Source organism: Varanus komodoensis, unplaced genomic scaffold (genome assembly GCF_004798865.1).
Source record: "Varanus komodoensis strain SLA01 unplaced genomic scaffold, ASM479886v1 scaffold23, whole genome shotgun sequence".
Classification (NCBI taxonomy): Eukaryota; Metazoa; Chordata; class Lepidosauria; order Squamata; family Varanidae; genus Varanus; species Varanus komodoensis.
In genome coordinates, this window is record NW_025335627.1 from 17,743,448 (window position 1) to 17,769,353 (window position 25,906).

The 25,906-nt window shown below is 42.3% G+C and overlaps 2 protein-coding genes across 4 annotated transcripts in view; one reads left to right on the forward strand and one right to left on the reverse strand.

Annotated features, from left to right (window-relative positions):
* Positions 1-2,472: 2,472 nt before the first annotated feature.
* FASTKD2 (FAST kinase domains 2) lies at positions 2,473-21,019 on the reverse strand. 3 transcript variants are annotated; one of them, XM_044431946.1, is made up of 13 exons: positions 20,945-21,019; positions 18,164-18,988; positions 15,259-15,362; positions 13,983-14,091; positions 13,135-13,258; positions 11,688-11,824; positions 9,694-9,866; positions 8,406-8,569; positions 7,902-8,123; positions 6,603-6,690; positions 3,656-3,770; positions 3,316-3,351; positions 2,473-2,894 (listed from the first exon to the last, which is right to left on the reverse strand). In XM_044431946.1, the coding sequence occupies exons 2-13, from the start codon at positions 18,884-18,886 to the stop codon at positions 2,796-2,798; spliced, it is 2,094 nt and encodes a 697-aa protein (XP_044287881.1). In that variant the 5' UTR covers positions 18,887-18,988; positions 20,945-21,019; the 3' UTR covers positions 2,473-2,795. The 3 variants fall into 3 exon arrangements, with proteins under 3 accessions (XP_044287881.1, XP_044287880.1, XP_044287882.1); XM_044431945.1 differs by lacking the exon at positions 20,945-21,019 and adding an exon at positions 20,527-20,928; XM_044431947.1 differs by lacking the exons at positions 3,316-3,351; positions 20,945-21,019 and adding an exon at positions 20,527-20,927.
* A 138-nt stretch (positions 21,020-21,157) lies between these two features.
* Positions 21,158-25,906, forward strand: part of MDH1B (malate dehydrogenase 1B) — a 42,776-nt gene continuing 38,027 nt past the window's right edge. The window contains exon 1 of the mRNA XM_044432157.1: positions 21,158-21,179. Within this exon, the coding sequence (XP_044288092.1) occupies positions 21,158-21,179 (22 nt within the window). The remainder of the gene's footprint in view (positions 21,180-25,906) is intronic.

Genomic DNA, 25,906 nt, shown 5'->3' on the forward strand with positions numbered 1-25,906 from the left:
TCGCCTGCTCTGCTTCCACTGGTGGCCACCCATCTGGCTGCAGGCTCATGACTTTCCAGCTTAGCAAAGGTGGCTCAACAAGCTAGCAACTGGGTACAGATATGTAGGCAGGTTGCATACTATGTAATCTCAATCATGGGAAGAATCACATGCAGAGAAGCAACTGTTCAAGTGCTTGAATCAGCTCTGCATTCCATATTCTGCAAAGCACCAAATCCAAAATACAAACATGGTACCATAGTTCAGATTTTCCTTTACCAACTCATATGGCATTTCAAGAACAGAGTGGCTTTTTCCCAGGGCTCCAGCAGTGGGCCTCTCTGCCTACAGTTGTTCATTTTAAGAACCCCACACATACAACATCGGTAGAGCAAAGAGCTTGCCCCTGCATTCCAGTGCTATGCACCCACTCATGCAGCTTCTGTGCATAGGGAATGGGTGAACACTTTTAAAGTTTTTGCAAGTTGCTTAAGAATGTTGCCTACAGTCCTTCTGACATGTCAAGCTGCGATCCTATGCAGATCTACAGATGCTTAAAGCAAGCGGTAGCAGTGGGCTAAGGATCACCTACAGCCTAATATCAAGCCAAAGTAATTTTTGATCCCTAAGAAAAAGAGAGTTGTCCAGGAAACCATTATCAGATGTGACATCTTCCATATTCTCATGCTAATTAGGAGGAAGTATGAAACAGACATCAGATGCATGGGGGAAAGGAGAAATATGAAACTGAGCATTGCATAATACATCATGCAGACACATGCAGGGACAGGGAATACATGTACACACCATCTTGGGTTTGTACTGTGACAAAAAGGAACATGCTTTTATTGGCTTCCAAGATCTTGCAGAAAGGATGTTAGTGAAGAGCAAATAATGTAGCACTAGATACAGAATATTTTCCTGAAGAGCCAGCAGGTCAACTTGGTACACCACTGTAAGTGATCCGCAATGTATTTTGCCCCTTACAAATGCACATGGAAAGATGTCAATGAGCTGGCCACCTCATTCCCATATAGACATGTTTTAGGCAAAGGCCTGCTTCTTATACAGCACAGTAGTACCACAGATGTGTGGCCCCCACCAGTGGACACACACTTGGAAAACATGGGGACTGGCTAAGGAACTAAACCTCGAGAGGGGCATTTTGACCTTCTAGAACATGGGTCCTCAAACTATGCCCTGCGGGCTGCATTCAGCCCACCATGCCCATTTATCTGGCCTGCCTCAGAAGTTTTAGGCTTGCTCGAAGAAAACCATCTCTGAGCAAGCAAGCCGCTGTCTCGCTGCGCACATGCCTGCAATTGTGCCCATCTCCCCCCCCCCGTGCCAAGCATGCCTGCAATTGCACCCATCTATCCCCCAAGCGTGCCCGGGATTGTGCCAGTCTTCCCCCCCGTGCGCCCACAATTGCACCAGTCTCCCCCACCCGAGAGTGCCCGCCGCCTTTCAACTGGCCCCCTGTTGAAAAAGTTTTAGGACCCGTTGTAGAACAAGAATAAAACTGCACAAAAAACAGGAAATCACCAACAATGGTAGGGAGAAAGGATTGGAGCCAGGGTGAGGGGGTATCACCATCTGGGAGACCCCACTGCACCAGACAAGGACCCCTGGCCTAAGGCTCCTCAGCCCTTGTGTAGGAGTCCTGCCAGTATGGGGGCCATCAGATGGGAGAGCGCTGTCCATTCAGCCTCACCTCAGTGCTTGTGATGTTCCACAGTGATGCAGAGCTGCACTGTAGGGAAGCAGCCCCCAGAGGGTCACATCTATGTGTGTGTGTGGTGCACAGGAGCAATGTTACCGAGATAACCCATTTTGCAGGCCCTTTGCACTTTGGGGCTTGCCCTGACACAAGGCACAGTAGGGCTTAATTCCATAGCCAAACTGCTGGGACATTATCATACATTAAGAACATTTTTTTCTGAGCACCTGCTGAGTGCCTACACATAACTACCAAGTGAATATCATCAATTTGGATATTGATGGAAATAGGTGGAAGCATTTCTAGGGCAGAGATTGTTTAGTTTTAGTCAGGTTCAAGCAAGGCACTCTCTTTTTAGAGATACTCATGTCCTCTTTCCATTGGGATCACTTCAAATGTAACCAAAATTGTAAGGCTGGAGCAGGAAGAGGCAACCTTTGGGGCCTGTGGGCACATCTGGGCATTTGAGAAACTGCTCTGGGCACAACTGTAAAATGGCTGCCAGAGGTAGGCATTTCTGGTCACAAAGGACAAGTAACCAGCCCACAGTTATTCCTGACAAATTAAAAAGTCAGTGGTGTGAGGCTCCAGTACATTTCAATCTAATCCCAGTTACCAATAAGAAAATATAAAAGTATTTTTAAAGGAGCATTGAGTAGTTTAAGGTGCCTTGGTGGAAGGTGTCTGCAGGCATATTAGTGCCTCTCCATGGGCCAGGTGAATGACTCCTCACATGCTTTTGCTACTCAAACAAAGACAATAGACTCGAGTTCTTCCTGGAAACAGAGACAATTGACGGATTTCTTTTATTTCAAATACATACATGATGTGATCTGCTAAGCAGCTGGCCACTGTGCATTCTTCCTCAGTTCTAAGGCACATGTGAGCTGAGAGGCAGAATTTTAAGTCCACCAAAGAAGAAAGACAATTAAAGGATCTTTTTCAGAGTCATTTTCATAAAACACAAACATGATGCAAAGTAATTGATTAGCAGAGCCAACCGATTCATGTCTACTCTAAAGTAAGTTCAGTGGGTCTTGCTCCCAGGACAGAGGGTATAGGCTTGCTGCCTACACAAATAGCAATTTGGGGTGTTCTATTTGAAATCTGAAGATGCATCTGCTGAAAATATTTCTCCCTTGAAGAAATCAATTGCCTCATCTTTGTTCAGCTTTTGGAATTCCTGGTAATGAACCTCAATAGAAAAGAAAGTAGAAACTGTCAGTTTTGAGTCTAAGGAGGCTGTGTTAACAATACGACATCTCTGAATGGTCACTGTAATTATTTTATACACTTTAAGCTTTAACTCAGTTATGAGCCTGCATTTTTCCACTGCCCTATCCTCCAACCACACTGCATGCGCATATTCATTCTATACCATTATGCACTATTACCTTCCACCTTAGGGTAATACTTCATGCATTTGATGAAATGCACTCTGACCCACAAAAGCCTGTGCCAAAATACAGGGCTGGGCAACTTAGAAGGTTGCAGGGACTGTAGCAGACTCTGGAATCTACACCCATCCCCTGCCAAAATGGGCAAAGGTGGCCATGCAGCACTGCTCCCATCCCGCCCACTACAGGTGTGTTGGTCTGTAAGGGGAGATAACATACCTGCTCTTCCTGTAACACGGTGGTGTGACTACTGCTCTGAAAAAATTAAGATTACTATATTTGAGCCACATTGTTAGCTGCCAGAAGCTATGTGAAGCCCATGAATATAGGAATGAAGAGATATAAAATAAGTGAGCTCTCATATCCACAGTGGTACATTTTACTAGATTATTATTATTAGCTCTAACATTAATAACATCATTAACACCACCATTAAGGCATTTTAAGTGTATGCCTGCCTTCCCATTTCCTACATAATATGCAAAGTCCAGATTTCCTGTGCATCATTTGTCTATCACAGGATTCTGTGGTGTAACAATACCCTTCTGGCTTCTCTTACCAGGATCACACGATAGCCCAGAAGACGCAGGTGTCTCATCTTCATTGCCAGCTTGCCACGGGGATGTTTTGACTCAACACAGAGGGCAGAGGGACGAGCACACAGCACAGCTACCCTACAACCAACAGCAATAGAAATGAAACTAAGTGCATGTGTCAAAGATATGCTACAACAAGGTTTGGTTTTTTGCAAAGTGACACACAATTCTTTACAAAAACAGTTCAGCTTCTGTAAAATACCTGTGTTTGTACATGGCTACTTTCCTTTCCCCTTTTGGTCTCCTTCCCATCTATATATGTGTTATGCTAAAATGATATTTAAATAATGCTTGGGATGTTTGCTTGCTTGCCATAAAAAGTCTTTCACTACTGCAGAGTAGCAAGAGATGGTTGAAATCTTTCAAACAGGATTTTAGGGGGTCCCCATTTCCATAACAGCAGGTCAGGTGGAGGCAGGGGACAGTAAAAAGCCGCCTTCAGCAAGCAGTTCTGGGTTTTTTAAAAAATTGTTTACAAAAGCATCCACCCTAGCAAGAAAGTTCCATTGACACCTTATTCCATAATACAGAGCCATTTTGTGGTGGTATAAAAGGCAGTTAATCACATTGCCAATTGGGCCAACAAAGCCAAAAAAGGTTGCCTACCCTGGCCTTGACCATATATCTTAACTACTTAATAACTACATCACAGCCTTACATATAAATTCCATCAGGATAGCTAGCAATAGAAAAGCAATTAAGGAAATAGAGCACGGGTCCTCAAACTATGACCCGCGGGACGGATCTGGCCCGCCATGGCCATCCATCCGGCCTGCGCCGCCGTTTACCGCCTGTGCGGGTGGGGAGGTGGTGGCTCGCTTGATCAGATATGGTCTCCGACCGAATGAGCAAGCCCCCGCTGCGTACCTCCCATACACGTGCGGGGGGGGGGGGTGGCTCGCTCGATCAGATATGGTCTCTGACCGAATGAGCAAGCCCCGCTGCGTACCTCCCATACACGCGCGGGGGTGGGGGGAGGTGGTGGCTCGCTCGATCAGATATGGTCTCCGACCGAATGAGCAAGCCCCGCTGCGTACCTCCCATACACGCGCGGGGGTGGGGGGAGGTGGTGGCTCGCTCGATCAGATATGGTCTCCAACCGAATGAGCAAGCCCCGCTGCGTACCTCCCATACACGCGCGGGGGTGGGGGGAGGTGGTGGCTCGCTCGATCAGATATGGTGTCCGACCGAATGAACAAGCCCCCGCTGCGTACCTCCCATACACGTGCGGGGGGCGGGGGGGAGGTGGTGGCTCGCTCGATCAGATATGGTCTCCGACCGAATGAGCAAACCACCACTGCGTACCTCCCATACACGTGCGAGAGGTGGTGATGGCTCGCTCGATCAGATATGGTCGCCGACCGAATGAGCAAGCCCCCGCTGCGTACCTCCGATACACTTGCGGGGGCGGGGGGAGGTGGTGGCTCGCTCGATCAGATATGGTCTCCGACCAAATGAGCAAGCCACCACTGCATACCTCCTATACACGGGTGGGGGGGGGGGAGGTGGTGGCTTGCTCGATCGCCACCGCCATCTGCCTCCCATAAGTGTGCCCATGCCGCTGCCTCACAGCACGGGGAGGTGGTGGCTCTCTAGATCAGAGATGGTCTCCGAGCGAGAAAGCCACTGCCGCGCATGCGTGATGCCACCTCCTGTGCACCCAACGGCACCTCACCAGCCCACGCTCCCAGGCACCCCCACCTCACGGGCTCGCACATGTAGCTGCAGCCCTTCAACTGGCCCCCTATCGAAAAAGTTTGAGGACCCCTGAAATAGAGCAAGGAGAATTAAGACAGCCATTTTAAAGGAAAAGCCACCCCAGCAACACAGTTACAGTGAGATTCATCCACTGTTTGAGAAGGCCTCAGATGAGAACAGCTTCACCTGGCTTCAAAACTTCAGAACAGAAGACAGCAAGCAAGTCCCCAGGGAGAAAAATACATAAGTGGAGAATTTCTGTGAAGGGAAAGGCCCTTAGCAGTCCCCAGCCACCTAAATTTGGAGGGCAGGAACACCCACAGAAGTGTTCTTGTTGTAGTTGTAATATCCTAGGAGGTATATACGCGAAACGTGCCTCCTGGTCCAGAGTCCAAAGCTGTACCAGGCTTAAAAAGGTAAGGACCAGTAGTTTGAATTATGCTTGGAAAGAGAAAGAAAGAATCACATATACACATTGAAGTGACCTTGTAAAATCATAGAGAGAAGCCACAGAGTGAAATATTCATCCGTCATTATGACTAATATGCCTACGATATGTAGCTTCATGGCCACAGGATCAAACAAGAACAATGAAACATCCTAAGTTTATATTATTTCATTTATTTTTGGGATTTATAAATTGCACCAATAGTCCTAAATAGGGCTTTCTGTTCCTAGTATTAAACAGTGAATGGTATTGCTGAACTGACCATAGTGTGCAAAGTTTCTCCCCTATGTATTCGGATGAACTCAGCATCTGCACAGTCTTTTTCTTCTTACAATTTAAATCAATGGTACAAATAAGACTACCTATAAAAAGCTTGCTACAGCCAATCTAATCCATGTGTACTTGGGTTAATTCCTTTCCAGCATACAGATGACTTTATATGTCTTCCAGTGTATGAGCCTCCCTGGCCTGTATGGCTGTATGAAATTCTCATCTGCCCCAAGCAACTGGGGAAATGTGTAGCTTTTAAGATTGTGTTGATACCTCTGCAACACAAGTAACCCAAACTAAGGCAAGGAGTGCTCTGCAGATCTCTCACAGACATTCTTCATTTCAGCAGAATCTAATGGACTACTTCACTGAAATACATGGCTCACTCAGCAAATAGGTTAGTTATTAGTGTCTTTGCCAGTTGAGAAAGCTAAACAGCTGTGGCTGGCAGAAAGCCCAAACAGCAAAAGAAAACCTATACTAGGTAAAGGTACCTTTGAATTTTAGAATCATCCGGTAACAACTCTGCTTCAGCATTTGAAATTACTATTCCCCTATTTACATCCATTAAAATTTCAAAATCTGAAAAAAGAGAGGCAAAATAGTGTTACAAGATAGTGTTTTATTCAGGAATGTAAGAAAGAGAATGTGTAAGAACAACAGGTTTCCAAGGACAGTTACACCAAAATGGTAAATTTCTCTTGAAAAATAATTTACTACTAAATAATGTGAACTATAAAGCATGTTGAGTAAAAGGAGGTTTTGCTGTACAAATAAATAGCTGATTTAAATGACAGATCTCATTTCAGGGTCTCAGTTTTGGGGGGTTTATTTTTGTTTGTGACTTTTTTCTCTGTGAGGGCACAGCTAAGCCCATGCAGAATGAATCAGAAAGAAGCAACATCGATGGGAAGGCTACATTGCCAGGGTTACAGGTGCTTATGGGCCGGTCCCATCCTTGAGCACATCAAGTGTCCTGGGCACTGGTCATTAGACAGCCTTTACACAGGACAGACTTACACTCCCCTCCTTGCTCAAAAAAGAAATGCATACAAAGTAAATGCAGTATGACAAATACATGCAGGGCCTGGTTGTAAAGGTGAAACAGTACAACCACATAGTTGTAGATCAATATGGTTAAGTTGCTGACTTGTGCCACTGCTTAGGAAATAAATGGGAAACCATCAATGGGAAACCTGATTTAAAGCAATTATTCCAATTTTTTCCTTGTTGCTTTGCACACTGAATTAGAACTGCCATCAGAAAATACTGCAATGACTACATAGAACATCCTCAGCTGATTCTATTGCAACTATCAAGGGCCCTATGATTTTAGGCTCCTTCTGGAATGATACCTACAGAGAAAATATTCCTGTTTTCACACTAAGACCTTTATAGGTCCAGTTCACATATAATTGCTCACGACACACTGTACTAATGAGAGGAATGACTAGAACTGATACATACAAAATAAGACTGTATCTATAATAACTTATCAAATCAAATGGAAAGACCACAAATTGAATTAACTCAACCTTCAGGAAGGCTCTACCTGGATTTTAACAGGCTCTTCACCTGCAGAGTGGCTCAATTAGAGAGCACTTCGCAAAAAAGCTCGTTTTTTCACAGCAATGGCACTACTTCAGCCTGACAAAGCTGCAACTGCTTAACTTCCATGCAAGCTGTGCCTCCTCAGTGCTCCTAGCTCCTCTCTTCCCACTCCATCTATTTCACACCTTCTAAATCCATCCATTATTCAAGGCAGCAGGTAGCAATGATGTGACATCCCATACCTATGTTGTAGCCATGAGTCTCCTGGACGTTTGACTGAAACAGACTTCTGTCTCCCAAAAGTGTAAGCAGCACCTCCTCAACATCAGGATGAATTAATGCAGAGCCTGAGGGTGGCTTATCTACTGGTAATGTTGTTGGTGCAATCAAAGAATGGCCATCAAGCTGCAGGCAGACATTCACCGTGTGCAGCATCATTTTATTTTGCTCAATATTCTGCTCACCTGAGAAAAAGAAAAGAAAGAGCAGCATGACTATTGAACAAATGCTAAAATGCACAGGTTTTCTAGACTACTCCTGCAACACGCACATTGCACAGCAATTTGCTTCAAAAGCAATACCGCAATACCTTGTAATACTGTGAAAGAGACAGTGGGCTTTTCATGCACTGTTTTCGAATGAAAGTCTTACACAGTATTAACCTTGCATACGCAAAGAATGCAAGGGGAACCATAAGGCCCTGACTTTGATTTAAATAAGATTATGTATCAAAATGAGCTTCTGACCTGATGTTAACAGATCGTTGATAATTTCCTGTTGCAGTAGCTGATTAACTGCAGGCTGGGGAAGGTATCCCAAAATGCAAAATGAATATATAGCCCTCAGTAAATTCACATTAGAGATACTGGGGAGGTGGTTGGTCAAGACATCATTCAGAACCTCAAGGAACCTAGGAGAGTGTGGGCAGAGAAACATTGTCACTCACAAATAATTTACCAAACCAGAGACCCTTTGTTACCGCTACAGTTACAAGGCCAAAAAGGACTCCAACAGCATCTTAAAAACTAATTTATTCTTGCATATGCTTTCATGGACCCGGCTGACTTCAACAGATATGAAGGTGCAGCATTCGTGAAAACTCATACCAGGATAAATTTGTGAAGTCCTTCGAGTGCTTTCTTGTTTTGCAATAGACTAACATAGCATCCCTTTGGAAACCACCACTATGGCACAAGCCTCTCTGTCTGTCTGTCTGTCTGTCTCTGTCTGTCTGTCTCTGTCTCTCTCTCTCTCTCTCTCTCACACACACACACACACACACACACACACAGAGGTGGGGAATGAGTAGCCCTCCAGTTTGCTGCTTTCTTTGCAGCTCCCATCCTCCTACTCCACTGACTGTCTTGGCTACAGTTGGCAGGAACTGCAGTACATGAACATCAGGACAGCCCCATGTTCCCCAACCGATCCATTCATTTTCTGTGCAGCCCCACAGCCAAAGCTCTCCAGGCAGTTCACAACAGCATCTTTAAAAAACAACATATACCATTGAAACATTTTAAAAACATCTTAAGTGTTGGTAATACAAAACTTAAAACCAAATAGGGAGAATACAAGGTAGACATTTGCAGCAGCTGATTACTTGCCTCTGAACTTTATTATTTTTTTCCAGAGAGACAGAATCCAATTTGGTCAAGGCCAGATTATCAAACAGCCCAACCAAGTCCCAGCCTAGAATTCATGGTTTTCACAAGATGATTTTGGTATTTCTATTTTTTTTCCTCTTAGCAAAATTAAAGTTAGAGTATCTCTTCAGTGGCCTGCCTCAGACCTGTGATTTTCATAATACAGTTCTGATTTTGAATATGATGCTAGCACTGAAGGGTTGTGTTGAGACTTCCAGCAATTTCAGGTTGTTTGTGATGAAAAAATTTGAGAGCCCATGGCTAGGCCACCACCGTGGCAGAATTCCATAGGTTAACTTAGTGGCAATTTAAATACTACTTCTAGATGACTATATTTTACTGAAACTTCCATGCAACAGAACAATAAGTTCTCAAAGCCAGAACCTACTCCTGATGTTGACCTTTGGGGATGTGATTGAGAAAAGAGTAGAACCGCAGAACAGAGATAATCTCCTTCATAGACAAGGATCCAGGATGAGATATCACTTTCTCAGCAAACTTATCCATCAGATCAATTGGTTGAAAGCCAAGATTCTCAAAGGCCGAAATAAACTGGAGTATCTGAAATCAAAAAGGGAATCTACACATTTATTCTGTCAAGACAAATGTTTTTAAAAGAGCCTATATGTATGAAATAAATGCAAACTTTCCCCATTTACCACTGTGTTCTTTGCACACCCTTTCTTCTGCTATAAAGCTCATAAATTGTAGATCTTGTACTCTGAAAAGTACTGTGGACTCTAATTCTAAATACTAGACTACAGTGGTCTGGCTAGTAAACACCAGTTAAATTAGTATTACAATGCAGCTGTCCTTAAAATTAGTGACCGAAAAAAAGTTGGCATACAATGTGGCACCAAGCCTGGTGCCCAGGGCTCAATACTGGGAATCTATTACCTTGGTGAAGTGGCTTCCAATTGGTTTCCAGGCCCAAATCTAGGTGGTGATCAACATCCTAAACAATCCAGGACCAGGATACTTCACCCACATGAGCCTGTCTACACTACATTCTTCACTTCCTCTGCAGAACCAGAGAAGAGATATGGGATAGGATCCTTTTTACTGTGACAAGCACATGAGGCAGTTCAGGAGACCCTGATGGCCCCACTCTCATGGTGTTTAGATGCATTGTGAAGACAGGCTCATTTCACCAAGCATTTGGTCTGCCATGATTTTTGTTCTACTGTTTAAATATGGTTTAATGACCATACCAATATTAATGCATTCTCATTGTTTCATGCCATTGTACTTTAAATTTATTTTATAATTTTGAGCTGCCCTTAGGCTCTATTAAGGCTGACTTACAAGGCGCAAGTGTTTCTATCCTTTCAAGACATAGCACTGCCCCGCACAGAAAAACAACAGCTAGACAGTGAGAACCAGTCTACCTGATTGTGACTTTACAGGATAATTTGAAAAATGGCTTGAGCAAGTAACTTTATTCTTGTTGTAAATGAATTTCAAAAATAAGCTTCTTAAAGGACACCCCTACAGGGAGGTTTAAATTCCTGACTTGCCATTTCTGAATTTTCTGATGTGGTAAAGCAATACGAATATAACCTTTCCCCCATCTTAATCATCATACTACTAAAATTTCATAAGAAAAACTGATCCTGCCATTTCTGAGCTTCCTTAGAGCCTTAAGGAACATGGTTTGACCTTTTTATACGAACCTTCCCCAACTTGCTGCTCTCCAGATGTGTTGGACTACATTTCCCATCATTCCTGACCATCAGATAACAGCCATGCTGGCTAGAGATGATGGGAGATACAGCCCAACACATCTGGTGGGCAACAGGTGGTGGGAGGCTGATTGTGAGAGTAAAAGAAGCTCCCTCTCTGCTCACTCGAATGCTGTAATATGGCTCCCAAAATTCTTACAGCCTGTTGTTACACTGCTTTTCTAGAGAAAAGGCAGGGAACAGCTGTTGAGTCTGCCCAGGAATTACTCCTTCCGGGGGACTGGTTAATGGCAAGTGTACTATAATAAAGAAATGTGCTCATTCAAAGTTCTCTTTTACAAGTGTTACACAAATCTGTGGTAGTAGTTCAAAAATAGAGTATCTGGAAAAGAACTGCACTGCAGAATCAATAAATCCAAAGGATGTGCTACAGTTTAGCAGAGTCCTTTTTGCTACATGGGCCTACCAAAGATAACAGATATCGCAGGACTACAGCAGACAGACTGGACTGTAGCTTGTAACTTAACCTCCAAGTTGCAGTTATGTGAGATAGCAATAAGGAGCTCCAATAGCAACAAGCACTCAGAATTTAGGGTTTACAAAAGGCAGTTTTAGACTGTAACTAGAGGCTAAAGCTAGTCCCACATTTCTCACCATAAATCCAGCTCAACTGCATGAAAATTGTTATCCCAAACTTTACCTGCTTTGTGTCCCACATAAAGAAGGCTGCTACATAATTGGCAATTGCAGCATAAAGTTTAACATTGCGGTAGACAAGTTTTCTGCAAGATCTCAAAACTTCCAGTAGTTGAGAAAATGAAGTCCCATGGATATGCTCTAATACACATAAAAAGGACGAGAAGAAAAATAAATGTGGTAAATATGTTGACAAGCTGCCTGAGATGTTATGCAAGTAAAGACATCTGTGTGTTTATTTTGTAAAAAAAATTGCCACATTAATGGACAGCAAAACTCCAGGATAAATTCAACTGGCAAAACCAAAGAGCTGTTTATTGTAACACATGGCAACAGTCCTACTCCAGCAGATTTTTTTCTTTGAACAGCTTTTATGCTGTATTACGAAAGGGCGCATTCACACATTATGACAAAACACCAATAAGCCATAGGTTGTGCCCAAACAACCTATGGTGTACCCAGCAGACAACTGGATTCACTAAGGGATGTTTGCCCCTTCTGCCCTGTTGTTCTGTACCAAAGGCATACCAAGGATTATCTGACTGTCCAGCCAGCTTTTGTGATGTCCAAAAAAAGAAGGTTAACAGGACCAAAAGCTGCACTGAACTATCACACAGCAAGACATCCAGTCAGTGCCAGTCACCTCCACATGTGGCTTGAGAACTTGTGGTGCAGCCAGGTGCTGAGGCAGGCTTGGCAAGAGTTTTTGCCAGGTGAGTTGCCAGGTGAGTTGTACTCCCCAATATGTACTATAGGTTCAGTGGTCCACCTAAAGATAACCTGAGGACCCACTGCAGGTACAATAACTCCTAGAACAACCTACAGGTGGTCAAGGTAGCTTAATGCCCTCAAACCAGCCACCCTGTGGTAATCAGTCTGGGTTCACATGGCATGACAACCCATTATGGGTAACAACCCACAATGGGTTGTTTCGCTTTGCAAGCCCATTTTGTAATCTGGGTTTTAAACTTTAGTTACAAAAACTGTTTGCAACGTAATAGTTGGGACCATTAAAAATACTGATGTAAACTCCTCTCTGGCTAACAGAAGATGCCAAGCCATTCTTAGAATCCTGACTCATAATTTTTTCTGTTTCTTAGTTAATCACTCTGGTCTCTACTGTATCATGCCCATTCATTATCCTTTTTCAAATATAAAAAACAATTGGATACAAAGCTGTTGTTTTGGAAACAAGCACAACTCTCACTGATGGTGCATCTAGTTTATAAATTCATCAGATTTAACTTTTTTAATCTCAGATTTTAAAATTTTATAGGTTTTTAAATTTAATTTTAAAAAATTAAATCTCTAAAATTTATAAACTGGATGTACTATTGCTAGTTGTTTTGGTAGTACTGTATGATGTACACTGCATTGCCTGCATATCTGTTAAAATCATACTGAAATGATGTGGAAAGCGTATATAACTGGACACATGCACTACAACTTACCTATAAATCTGTCACTACAGGCATTCAGGATTGAAGAAGAACGAAAATTTATTTCCGCTAGCACATTGAACATGAAATGAGTATTCGTATGAGTAAATCGATCCATCTGATTCAAAAGCTTCTTCTAAAATTAAACAGAATTAAATTCAACTGAAATTGAAGGTTGATGAGATACTTGCCTGCTGTCACAGGAAGAGGCAAGAGAGTTTTTTTTTAATCGCTAAGCCTTATATGAGCAGATACAATCAAATAACTAATAAGAATCTGAGACAATACTCAACTAGTCCAGTTTTCATCAGGATTAAAACAGGTGTCTATAGCTGAATATTTGTTCTCAATTTCCCTTATATTTCTACATGGAAACAGACAGCATGAAGTAACAGCTGTAACCACTTTTTTAAATTAACAAACATTCCTACCAGCAACTAGGAAAATTTCAAAACAAAGTGAGGTGAGCTAGTGTGTGAGAGAAAGAGACGGCAGGGACAGAGATAATGGGCAGGAGATGGAAAGAGAAAGAAGTTTATCTTTTCTAAACCAGCTTTCTGTTGAGGTTAAAAACTGTAGGTTCCAAGGAGTTCTTTAGATGGTTGAGGTCAGACCCCACCTCTGCTTTGAACTCAGTCAGTATGGCAGGTTACCTGTCTTTTGTGACCAGCAACTTCTCCATGGTGGCTATTTTGTCCTGACCAGTCTCTCAAATTGCTAAATGGGCATCCTTTTTCAGCCCATGGTCACATCTCTACATTGGGGACCTTATTGTAGGATAAGCTTTCAGTCAGGGGATGACTTATATACCAATTCCAATAATTAGGTACAGTGGAGAATGAAAAATTCCCATATTTTACCTCCAGTTTTGTCTTAAGGGACAGTGATGCGTCTTTCCCAACAGACTTCAAAATGGTTTGCAAAATAAAAATATCTGAGATTTTTGGCAATCGTTGCTCCACAAGTAACCTAACAAGAAAGGGGATTCAATTAGCATGGAAAAAGAGCACAAATTGGGCATAACCTCAATTGCTGTTCGGGATTTTGTATTAAACAATGGCATAAGAACTTTTAGGTGATGTATACTCTCTAGCTAAAAGGAAACACACTCTTTCGAAAACATTAGGCTAACTGAAATAAACAATCACTCATTTTACAAGCCTGCTGCAGATGTAATAGCCACATACTGGAGAGGGGCCATTTTGCTGTCGGTGACAGCAGCAACTGTCTATGGAGTTATTGCAGTTCCTGCCATCAACTTGATGCTGAGGGTCATTTATCTCATTCAAATGTGACAGGCAACACACAGGCATAAGGAGGCGGGGGATATTGGAGCACTGACTCAGTCCCCCACTACATGTAGGCTCTGCTGAGTTAGACCCATGCCTGCACAGGCTTTCCGTACTGCTGAAATCAAACCTATGACTGAAGCATACCTCCTCCTTTACCCAATCTATGATTTTGTGTCCAAAGCTGCCAACAGGGGAATTGCTATTTGAACTCTGGAACTGAATTAAAAGCACCTTGGTTTTGCCCTGGACCACCTTCCTCCCTACTTCAAGGCATAAACTGTAATAATACATAGAGAAGCTTCAATGGTCCTGGTGTTCACAAATAGGGCTTAAAAATTCAGTAGCACCCGAGTTACTGAAATGGAGCTGGAGGCAGGGTTACGTTTTCTCCTGCATGTGCTGCTGTGTGGAGAGCAAAAATGCTTAATTCCTAATCTGTGGCATGAACTATGCACTGTAGGAAGGGCTCCCAAATCAGAAGTTATGAGTTCAAGGTAGACTTTACCGTGTTTTCAGGTAAAAATGGCAGCAAATGTTCTAATTCTCTCTTCATAGCTGAGAGTAGATCAGAAAAGAAGGAAGCAACCAATACTTGAGCCCAAGACAAGTTCACACAGCACTGAACTTAGCTCTGCTCAAAATTATGCAAGTGATACTTATTTCTGAAATAGTTTTTGCTTTTATTCACAAACCAACACTATAATAAACACCCCCACCCCCACTCAATTTACATCTGACAGTGCTGCCGTATTCCATTCCAAATCTGTACTGGTTTACACAAATATTCCAATCTTATGAGGCAATACTATACAAAACCTATAAAGAATCAAGGTCCTTTTCTTACAGTAGTCCAGCTTGAAGGGCTTCCACATTCTTGCATTTTTCCATTACTTGCAAAGTGCTTGCAACAACTGAGAGACTTCGGTCATTGAATTCATTGAGACGTTCCTATCCAAAGCACAAGAAAATCCAAGAGTTTAGGAGACTTCTTAGCCATTTTTCAACAGTGAAACACACAAATATTCCAATCTTGCCATGAAATACCAAATAGCCTCCAGAAACCCCAAGCCAGCATAGCCAGTGACAAGGAATACTGGAAGCGGAAAGTCCAGATCACCTGGACCTTCTGCCCACTCCTGCTTAACAAGATACTTAGCAATACACTGTACACTAGGGCTGTGGCCTGCCATACGCTCCATTACCTGTGGAGAGTAAAAATTGCCAACTAAGTGGCTAAGCCAATTCCTGACTCTGTGGGGAGATCCACAACATGCAATGTCACATCACTATTCCACATTTCGTAAATGACTATGACAACTGTATCCATGGCTCTCTCCTTCTTTCATCTAGCCTGAAATATACAATGGCTCATGAACATGAAAACTAGAGAAAAAAACAAGAACCTCATGAGCGTGTTTCCAATAGTACAGCCATTAGGCTATGCACTATAAAGATTGCACATGCGGCTTTCTCTGTCTTTCAGCTTTAAATCAGAGAGGGAGGGAGGTGAGATAGAAATCTGCGTTAAGGCCACTCTGTGGAAATGCCTGTGGTTTATACCTTGGGAGAAGAGCACTACTACGGGTGGCACGGCTGCATGTCTCTGCTGCTCAGCCATGTTGAACTTTTTGGCTTATACTTTGTCCAAATTGGAAAACAAGGCTGGGAACCTTGAGCTCCCTATTCTACTTTGCTCCCTTTAAACCAAAATGTGTCATTTTGTAGCTCATATAAATGAGTACCTAAAAAGATCAAAGAATGTCAAGAATGAAGGAGACAGAGGGGAGAAAATAGGCATAATCATTGACATCAGTGGACCTCTAGTCATGAAATCAATAGGAATGTAAGTCCCTTTCATTCCAATGGGTCTACCCTAAGTATTATTTAACTCTACATCCAATCCAAAAACATTAAACCCTCTTTTCTCTTGTTATCTTTTTCCTGTCTCTTGTCTTACAAGATTTGAACACCCAAACATGGCTTTTTTTTTAAGGAAAGCTGGCCCAGCCAATACCATTAATAAATGAATGAAGCACCTGCAGTATGCCAAAGGCTGTAACAGATACAAGTGATTCTAGAAAGCTTATGCTAGAATGGTACAAGGCAGTTATAAACTGATAGCTAAGGGGTCCCTAAATTTTTGAACCCATGAGCACATTTGGAAATCTGAGAAACTGCTGTGGGCACCACACAAACTGCCAGGCCAGTGGATCACCAATTTGGCGTCTACTTGTGATGCCAATGGATTTTAGGCTGCATCACAAATTTTGATTTTTGTCTATCAGATGCCACGTTTCTTCAGCAGGGGACTGTTCAATTTGGTGACAATGCGATACAGCTAAGCCTTTTAAAATAAATATGTTTGGCAATGTTCCACAGCTACATCTTGCTGAGGGGATGTTATTACAGAGATAAATTTTGTACTGGAACACTCTAATATTCCCTGATGTACATGGTCTTTTAAATTATTTAACTCATGGAGATTAATAAATGGCCAAAACAAATGAACTTGAGAGATAGCTATTACAAAACTGGAAGGATAAATACCCACCTCTTACAATGTAGTGAATTATGGATTTTTTAACACTTTCAGTATCTGAACAGCTGGCATGTAACAAACCTTAGTGGAATTGAGGCCCATTTAAGATTCCGTATAGTTGCTAGAAAGCTGCATATATTTCACATGTATTCATACAAATCCATGTACATACATAAAAAGACATGTAGTACCTGTGGGCCCCATGCTGGAGGCACTCAGTTATGAGACTCAATGGAACATGCTTACAAAGAGTGTGAGATAAGATTAGAAGAGGAACAAGTTATATTCTGCAATTCTACCAAACCATGATAATCCTATTTTTCTGTATTGATGCGTTTTATCTTTTATTTTGAATTTCAGTATATAGAAATTATTCTTTTTTAAACACTGGATATTTTTTGAAATGTTTATATCTAAATATTTAACTATTTTACAAATATTAACTTGAAATTTAATCTTAACTCCCTCTTTCTCTTATTAGTTAAACATCATCATTTTGGATTTATCCCAATTAACTTGTAGACCCGTTATCTCTCCAAATTCTGCTAAATTAATTTTAATCTAATCCATAACTTTGGGTGGGTTCTTAATTGTTAGTAATATCTCATCAGCAAATAAACTAATCTTAATTTTGTTCTTAAATCCAATACCTTTTATAGTATCATCATTTCTTATACTATTTGCTAATAATTCTATAACTAAAGCAAACAATATCAGAGAAAGAGGGCATCCTTGTCTAGTACCTCGGCCTAAGGGTATTTGTTCTGTTAAACTATCATTAACTATCACCACTGCAACATTTTCTGAATATAGTTGATTTATTATACCTTGAAATAATGAACCAAATCCTAACATCTCTATCAACATATTTATTGTGGGCCATTCCACACAATCAAAAGCCTTAACAAATTGCATCTTAAGTGATCTTATGCAAGCTATTCATTCTCTGCTGTAGAGTACCACCTGCAATATGGGGATAATAAAACTAACCTATTTTACATGGATAACAAGACTATGTATATAAAGTATTTGAATAATGAAAGCACTATACAAATACTCATTATTGATGATTAAATGCCAAATAGTACTCAATCATTATTTTAACTTAATTAGGGTTCTCCTGCCATGCCCATATATATGGAACCACTTGCAATTCTGAGGTTCTACGTACTACATTCTTTTAACTACAACTGAGAAGATTTCATCTTACCTGGCAAACCCTAAGCAAGGTCTGGACCAAAAGGGTATTCTGTGGAACTCCTAGTCTCACCACAGCAAGCATGCTCTGTGCCACATCATCAGGCCACATGTATTTGGCTTCGTTCATCAAGCGCTGACAGAGTAGACTAAACTGAGGATGTTGAAACATCAGCTTTCTCTCATAAAATCTCTGGTCTTCTGAGAGTTTTTTTGTAAGTATCCACATACTGACAATGCAATTACTGCTATGTTTCAGAGAGAATGGATGTTTCTTAATGAGGTCAAGTACGTCACAGGGAGATAGACACTTTCTGAGGTCATTAAAAAACAGTTGGTCTGGGCTCATTTCAACTTCTTCTTTAACAGCACTTTGGTCTTCATTTGGGGAGACAGAGAAATCAGATGGAAGTTGGGTGGGTTTAATAAGCACTGGTTCAGGGCCCTGCGCATGTTCTTCTAATAGTTCTTTAGTAGCCTTCTGTTTATCTGCATTGGCTTCCTCTACATTACAAGGGAGGATATCTTCAGAAAAAAACCGAACAAATGATTGATGCCCAGGAGAAGAAACATACCACAGGAATTGGCAGGGGTAAATACTTTTCACAGCATTTACAGGTCTACTGATTCCAAATGCAAGCACAGGCACTGCAGTTCTAGAAGAAGATCCCCATGCATAATGGCAGGCTTGTAACTTTCTCACTGTCCTTATTAAAAAATCCAGTTTCCTATTCATTTTGCGGTTAGCACTTTACACCGAGGCATTCATGAAAAAACAGCTTCCAAAAAGCTCTTGGAACATAAAATAAGCAGACCAGAACAGGGTCACATAGGTTACCTGTTAAATTATTTGAAATGGCAATTCCATTAACATTATGCATACACTTGTAACTTTATATGTAAATATACAAGCATATGTTTGACACTGAGTAACTGGAACAGATCAGTCTAAGAAACACACTTTATAGTGAAATCAAATATTAACAGGTTGAATCTATTTCCCAACACAGAGCAATGTCCTAACTATAAGTATTGACATGATCAAGGGAGAACAGAAAACTGGCAGGAAGACTGAGCTTACTTGGGCCCAGACCTCACAAATTAATTACATTTCTATACCATCCATAGCTGATACCCTCTGGGTGGTTTACAACAAAGTATAAAAACAATAAAATACAATAGATAAAAACATTAAGAATTACAAATTAATTTAAAACATATAGAACTTTAAACTTTAAAAGACAATCAAGAGAAAAATGACCTGGCTAATTGTATTGGGCCCCTGAATGACGAGGAAGATCTTTAAAGGCCTCTGAAAAGATGACTGTCTTAACCTGGCACCAAAAAGACAGCAAATTTGGCTTAAAATAGGCCGCAGCAGGGAGGTTGTTCTAAAGTTGAGGGGTCACCACTGAAAAGGCCCTCCCCCAGTTGTCACCCTCCAAGCCTCTTGAGGGGTTGGAACCCAGAAGAAGACTGCAAAGGCTAAGCATAGAGTCCAAGTAGCTGGGGGTTGGGAGAGGTGCTTCAACAGGTACTGTGGGCTCCAAGTCATGTAGATCAGCACCTTGCATTGAGACTGGAAGCATACAGGCAGCCAATGCAGGGAGGCCAGAACTGCTGCATTCTGCACCAGCTGCAGCTTTAGAACTGTGTTAGATATACACGCATACACGACTAGATGCAGATGAACTAATTTCAACACCCTGGGAATGTTGTCAGGAAGCCTCAGTCATGTTTTAGTCAATTCTGTATAAAATGGCATGTGGTGGTGAAGTAGGTGTTTCTTGTTGTGCTACGTAACTCCTCAGTAAATTGATATTTTTAATAATATTAAGTTAATTATTGCTGCATAATATGAACTCAGGCTAACCCTTCTTTCAGTTTTCTCTTTCTCCATCTTTTGACAGTGTTGTACATTAAAATATCCAACTTAAAGGTTCACAACAACAGGAAACGTGTGACATGTTCTCTTTCATAAACTTTGGGGTCAGCTAATGAAATTGATTTGGCAGTAGAATCATAATGATAAAAATGGAAATCCTTCACACAGCTCATAACTGACTTATACAATTTGCTGCAGCAAAATGAAGTGACAGTCAACAGCTTAGCCTGTTTAATGGGGATTAGACAAATCTACAGATAATAGATCTGGCAAGGATTGTGGGAGCTGGCTAATGAGGCTTTTATTTCTCCATTGTCCAGCCTCGTTTACGGAGGCTTATGGCATATATTGACATCATCTTTTACTCATACCACCTCCTTCCATTCTCTCACTACATAAAAAGAATTAAGGAGAAAAAGATGTGAGGGTGTGGAATGTGCAGTGCCTTCTAGTTACTAGCATTAGGAACTCTCTGCCTGGAGGTCATTTACCAGTTGCGGTGAAATCTCCATGCTGAAGCCATGTGGCTCTACTTCTGGAGGGAGTCCGGTGGAGCGGGGGTTCTAAGAGTCCCAGAAACTGTAGCTGATCACTGTTATAAACAGGATGTTGGCTCTTTGGTTAGATCGAGTAAGTCAGCCTTCCCCAAGCTAGTGCCCTCCAAAATTTTTGAATATAATTTCCATCATTCCCGACTACCACATATGCTCGATAGGGTGTCAGGTTGGGAAAGACCGCAGTACGACTTCTAGTACGTGAATCGCACAAAAAGGCGACTTGAACAGCGATCCCACAGAACAGTTCTCGGAAGAAGGTGACGAAGGGACGAGAAGCCCTTACACCTCCATGGGAACCATGCAGGGTCCCCGCAAATGCGCGCCCCTCGCTCCATGCGCCCAGGTCACCTACCGGCCACTCTCCTCGTGCAGCCAAGCCTCAGGGGCCGCCATTACGAGACTGGCACGTGACCCATGCGACGGAAACACTTCAGTCATAGTATGGGTGCCTGCAAGGGGCAAAATACCTCGCTTCTTGTTTACGCAGCGTGCGCTGGGTTGCATAGCAACCGTCCCTGAGCAGCTCTTTCGCGAGAGAGGACGTGGGCGCGGCCGGGCAGATTTGATGGCCAAGTTCGTGCTGGCAGGTGAGGCGCAGGTGCCGTTCAGGAACTCTTCACGCACCCTCCAAATCTCAGTTTGTCGAGCTTCGTGGGGCTGGTCCACAGTGCTCTGGAGTATATGTAGAGCTCCCTCCCCTTGCTCTCCTTCATGGATCACTGCTTTGTCGTAGCGAAGGGGCTTGCGTAGCTCAATGAAACTATGAGCTATGCCGTGCAGGGCCACCCAAGACGGACAGGTCATAGCAGAGAGCTCTGACAAAACGTGATCCACTGGAGAAGGAAATGGCAGCCCACTCTAGAATCTTTGCCATGAAAACCCCATGGACAGTACCAAAAGGCAAAAAGATATGACCCCGGAAGATGAGCCCATCAGGTCGGAAGGTGTCCAATATGCTACTGGGGAAGAGCAGAGAGCTAGTACTAGTAGCGCCAGAAAGAATGAAGCAACTGGATCAAAGCCGAAAGGACACTCAGTTGCAGATGTATATAGTGGTGAAAGGAGAGTCCGATGCTGTAAAGGTCTATACTCCATAAGAACCTGGAATGTAAGATCCATGAATCAAGGCAAGCTGGATGTGGTCAAACAAGAGATGACAAGACTGAACATCGACATCTAAGGAATAAGTGAACTAAAATGGACAGGAATGGGTGAATTTAATTCAGATGACCATCAGGTATACTACTGTAGGCAAGAATCCCTTAGAAGAAATGGAGTAGCCTTCATAGTCAGTAAAAGAGTAGGAAAAGCAGTACTGGGATACAATCTCCAAAATGACAGAATGATCTCAGTTCAAATCCAAGGCAAACCATTCAACATCACAGTAGTCCAAGTCTATGCCCCAACCACTGGTATTGAAGAGGCTGAAGTTGACCGGTTCTATGAAGGCCTACAACAACTTCTAGAAGTAACACCAAAAAATTATGTCCTTATCAACATGGGGGATTGGAATGCTAAAGTAGGAAGCCAAAAGATCACTGGAATAACAGGCAAGTTTGGCCTTGGAGTACAAAATGAAGCAGGGCACAGGCTGGTAGAATTTTGTCAAGAGAATATGATGGTCATAGCAAACACTCTTTTCCAACAACCCAAGAGATGACTCTACACATGGACATCACCAGATGGTCAACACAGAAATCAGATTGACTATGTGTTCTGCAGCCAAAGATGGAGAAGCTCTATACAGTCAGTAAAAACTAGACCAGGAGCTGACTGTGGCTCAGATCAAGAGTTTCTTCTTGCCAAATTTAGGCTTCAATTGAAGAAAGTAGGAAAAAGCATTAGGCCACTCAGGTATGAGTTAAATCATATCTCTGATGAATATACAGTAGAGGTGACAAATAGATTTAAGGAATTAGATCTGATAGAGTGCCTGGAGAACTATGGACGGAGGTTTGCAACATTGTGCAAGAGGTAACAACTAAAACCATCCCAAAGAAAAAGAAATGCAAGAAAGCAAAGTGGCTGTCTAAGGAAGCTTTACAAATAGCTGAGGAAAGAAGGGAAGTGAAAGGCAAAGGAGAAAAGGAAAGATACACCCAAGTGAATGCAGAATTCCAGAGAATAGCTAGAAGAGATAAGAAGGCCTTCTTAAATGAACAGTGCAAAGAAATAGAAGAAAACAATAGAATAGGGAGGACCAGAGATCTCTTCAAGAAAATTGGAGCTATGAAGGGAACATTTCATGCAAAGATGGGCATGATAAAGGACCAAAACGGCAGGGACCTAACAGAGGCAGAAGAGATTAAGAAGAGATGGCAAGATTGCACAGAGGAACTATACAAGAGAGAGCTTAACATCCCTGATAACCACGATGGGGTGGTCACTGACCTGAAGCCAGACATCCTGGAATGTGATGTCAAATGGGCCTTAGGAAGTCTGAACAACAACAAAGCTAGTGGAGATGACAGTATTCCAGCTGAACTATTCAAAATCTTAAAAGACAATGCAGTAAAAGTGCTACACTCAATATACCAGCGAATTTGGAAAACTCAAGAGTGGCCACAGGATTGGAAAAGGTCAGTTTACATTCCGATCCCAAAGAAGGGCAATGCCAAAGAATGTTCAGACTACCGCACCATTGCACTCATTTCACATGCTAGCAAAGTTATGCTCAAAATCCTACAAACTAGGCTCCAGCAGTATGTGGACTGAGAACTACCAGAAGTACAGGCAGGGTTTCGAAGGGGCAAAGCAACTAGAGATCAAACTGCCAACATATGCTGGATCATGGAGAAAGCTTGGGAGTCCCAGAAAAACATCTACTTCTGCTTCATTGACTATGCTAAAGCCTTTGTGTGGATCACAACAAATTGTGGCAAGTTCTTAAAGAGATGGGAGTAGCAGTCCATCTTATTTATCTCTTGAGAAACCTATATGCAGGTCAAGAAGCAAGAGTGAGAACCGGACATGGAACCACAGATTGGTTCAAAATTGAGAAAGGAGTTTGGCAAGGCTGTATGCTATCACCCTGCCTATTTAACTTATATGCAGAGCACATCATGAGAAAGGTGGGGCTAGATGAATCACCAGTTGGAATTAAGATTGCTGGGAGAAATATCAACAACCTCAGATATGCAGATGATACCACTCTCATGGCAGAAAGTGAAGAGGAACTAAAGAGCCTCTTGATGCGGGTGAAGGAGGAGAGCTCAAAAGTTGGCTTGAAACTCAACATTAAGTAAACTAAGATCATGGTATCCAGTCCTCTCACTTCCTGGCAAATAGATGTGGAAGAAATGGAGGTAGTGACAGATTTTATTTTCCTGGGCTCCAAGGTCACTGCAGATGGGGACTGCAGCCAAGAAATTAAAAGACGCTTGCTCCTGGGGAGGAAAGCTATGGCAAATGTAGACAGCATTCTAAAAAGCAGAGACATCACCCTGCCAACAAAAGTGTTTATAGTCAAGGCTATGGTTTTCCTAGTTGCAATGTATGGCTGTGAAAGCTGGACCATAGGGAAGGCTGAGTGGCAAAGGATTGAGGCCTTTGAATTGTGGTGCTGGAGGAGTCTCCTGCGAGTTTCCTGGACCACAAGGCCAGATAGTGAAGATGAAACTCAAACCCTTTGACCACCTAATGAGAAGGAAGGACTCCCTGGAGAAGAGCCTAATGCTGGGAACAATAGATGGCAAAAGAAGAAGGGGAAGGCAGAGAATGAGCTGGCTAGATGGAGTCACTGAAGAAGTTGGTGTGAACTTGAGTGGACTCTGGGGGATGGTGGAGGAAAGGAAGGCCTGGAGGAATGTTGTCCATGGGGTTGCAATGGGTCGGACACGACTTCATGACTAACAACAACTCCCCTTGCTAAATATCTTGAATTTGAAAGGGAGATGAAATTCCTGATTCATTTGGGGAAGGGAGGGTTGTTTCAGCAGCTCTGATCATAGCAATAAAATCAAATTGTTATTTCGTTTAATTTAAAGTATTTGAATGCCACTCTTTAGCCCTTGCAGTCTGAAAAGACACAACACACAAGGCAAGGTGATGGGGTGGGAAAAGGAAAAAATAGATATGAGTAGGGCTGGTAGAATGGCCTTTCTTCACCTCTTATCTACTAGTGAAGGCAGCAAAGCTGGAGCAGACCCCTGTGATTCTGACTCATCCTGTTTTTTTCTCCCTCTCCATGCATTGAATACTGTTAATGACAGTATAAGATCCTCCTGTACTAATGACTTGCATAGGGCAACAGTGGCATTTGCTACAATAAAACCACTAACTTCTGTTTGCTGCACAAACATATCTCAGTCCATGTTATTGGACACCTACCATCTTTTGAGTTTACAGCACATAACAAGAGCCTTGCTGGATTAGACTGTGCAGACATTCAAACAGAGGACTGCTAATTCTACCAATTAGAAAGCATTGTGCAGCTCGTCTACCTTTCCTTCCCTAATGGACTTTATCTGGTAAGAAAAGGCTGGCAGAAGCCATGAGAAATGCAAGGAAATGACAATAGGGGATATTTTCTGGACCCTTACAAAATTCTGTGAAGCTGTTATGATCACTCTTTCCTTTCCGTCGGAAGAGAAAAATATTCCAGGCATGCAGAGAGTTCTTTTTAAAACTTTATTGCAATGAAGGGAACAGAAAGGAATGGTTTCCCTTCCCATTTTCCTATTCACCTGAGCACATGCTTGCCTCCCCCTTTTGAACCCTGCTCCCGGTCGCTTCTTCCCTCCTCCTTTCCCCCCACTGGCTGGGGTACCAGGAGTTTACAATCTTTCTGCTCACCTACTCTGCACTACTCCAACACCGGCCCTTCTTCCCAATCCAGCCCTGCCCCCAGTGGACTACAGTAGGCTCATTTTGTTCTGCCCAGCTTGTCAGTAAACAATCAGGAAGTATTTTGGCCCTCCTGCCTACGTGCCTGTTTTCCCATACCTTGTGCTATCTGATTTTAGCCCCTCCCCTCCTTTGGGCTAAGTAATTTTCTTTGTTACCTTTTCAAATCTCTCTACACTCTTGTTTCAAATCATCCTTTCACCTATCAAAGCCAAGGCAATGGCATAATAAAAGCTTCTTAAAAGAACATCCTTCAAAAATTTGCCTTTTAATGCAATGTATATCAATGGTTATCACTACATCTTATTGTAGGAAATTGCATGATGTAGTTCAACAACACATCCCATGGTGGAGCATAGATGCTGCATTGTTGCTCTGTCCTGATTATCACCCTTTTTTGCACTAAGCATTTTTAAAATGTTAGCTAGAATCCTTTGCTATCACACTCATGAATGTGTATATATTTTTC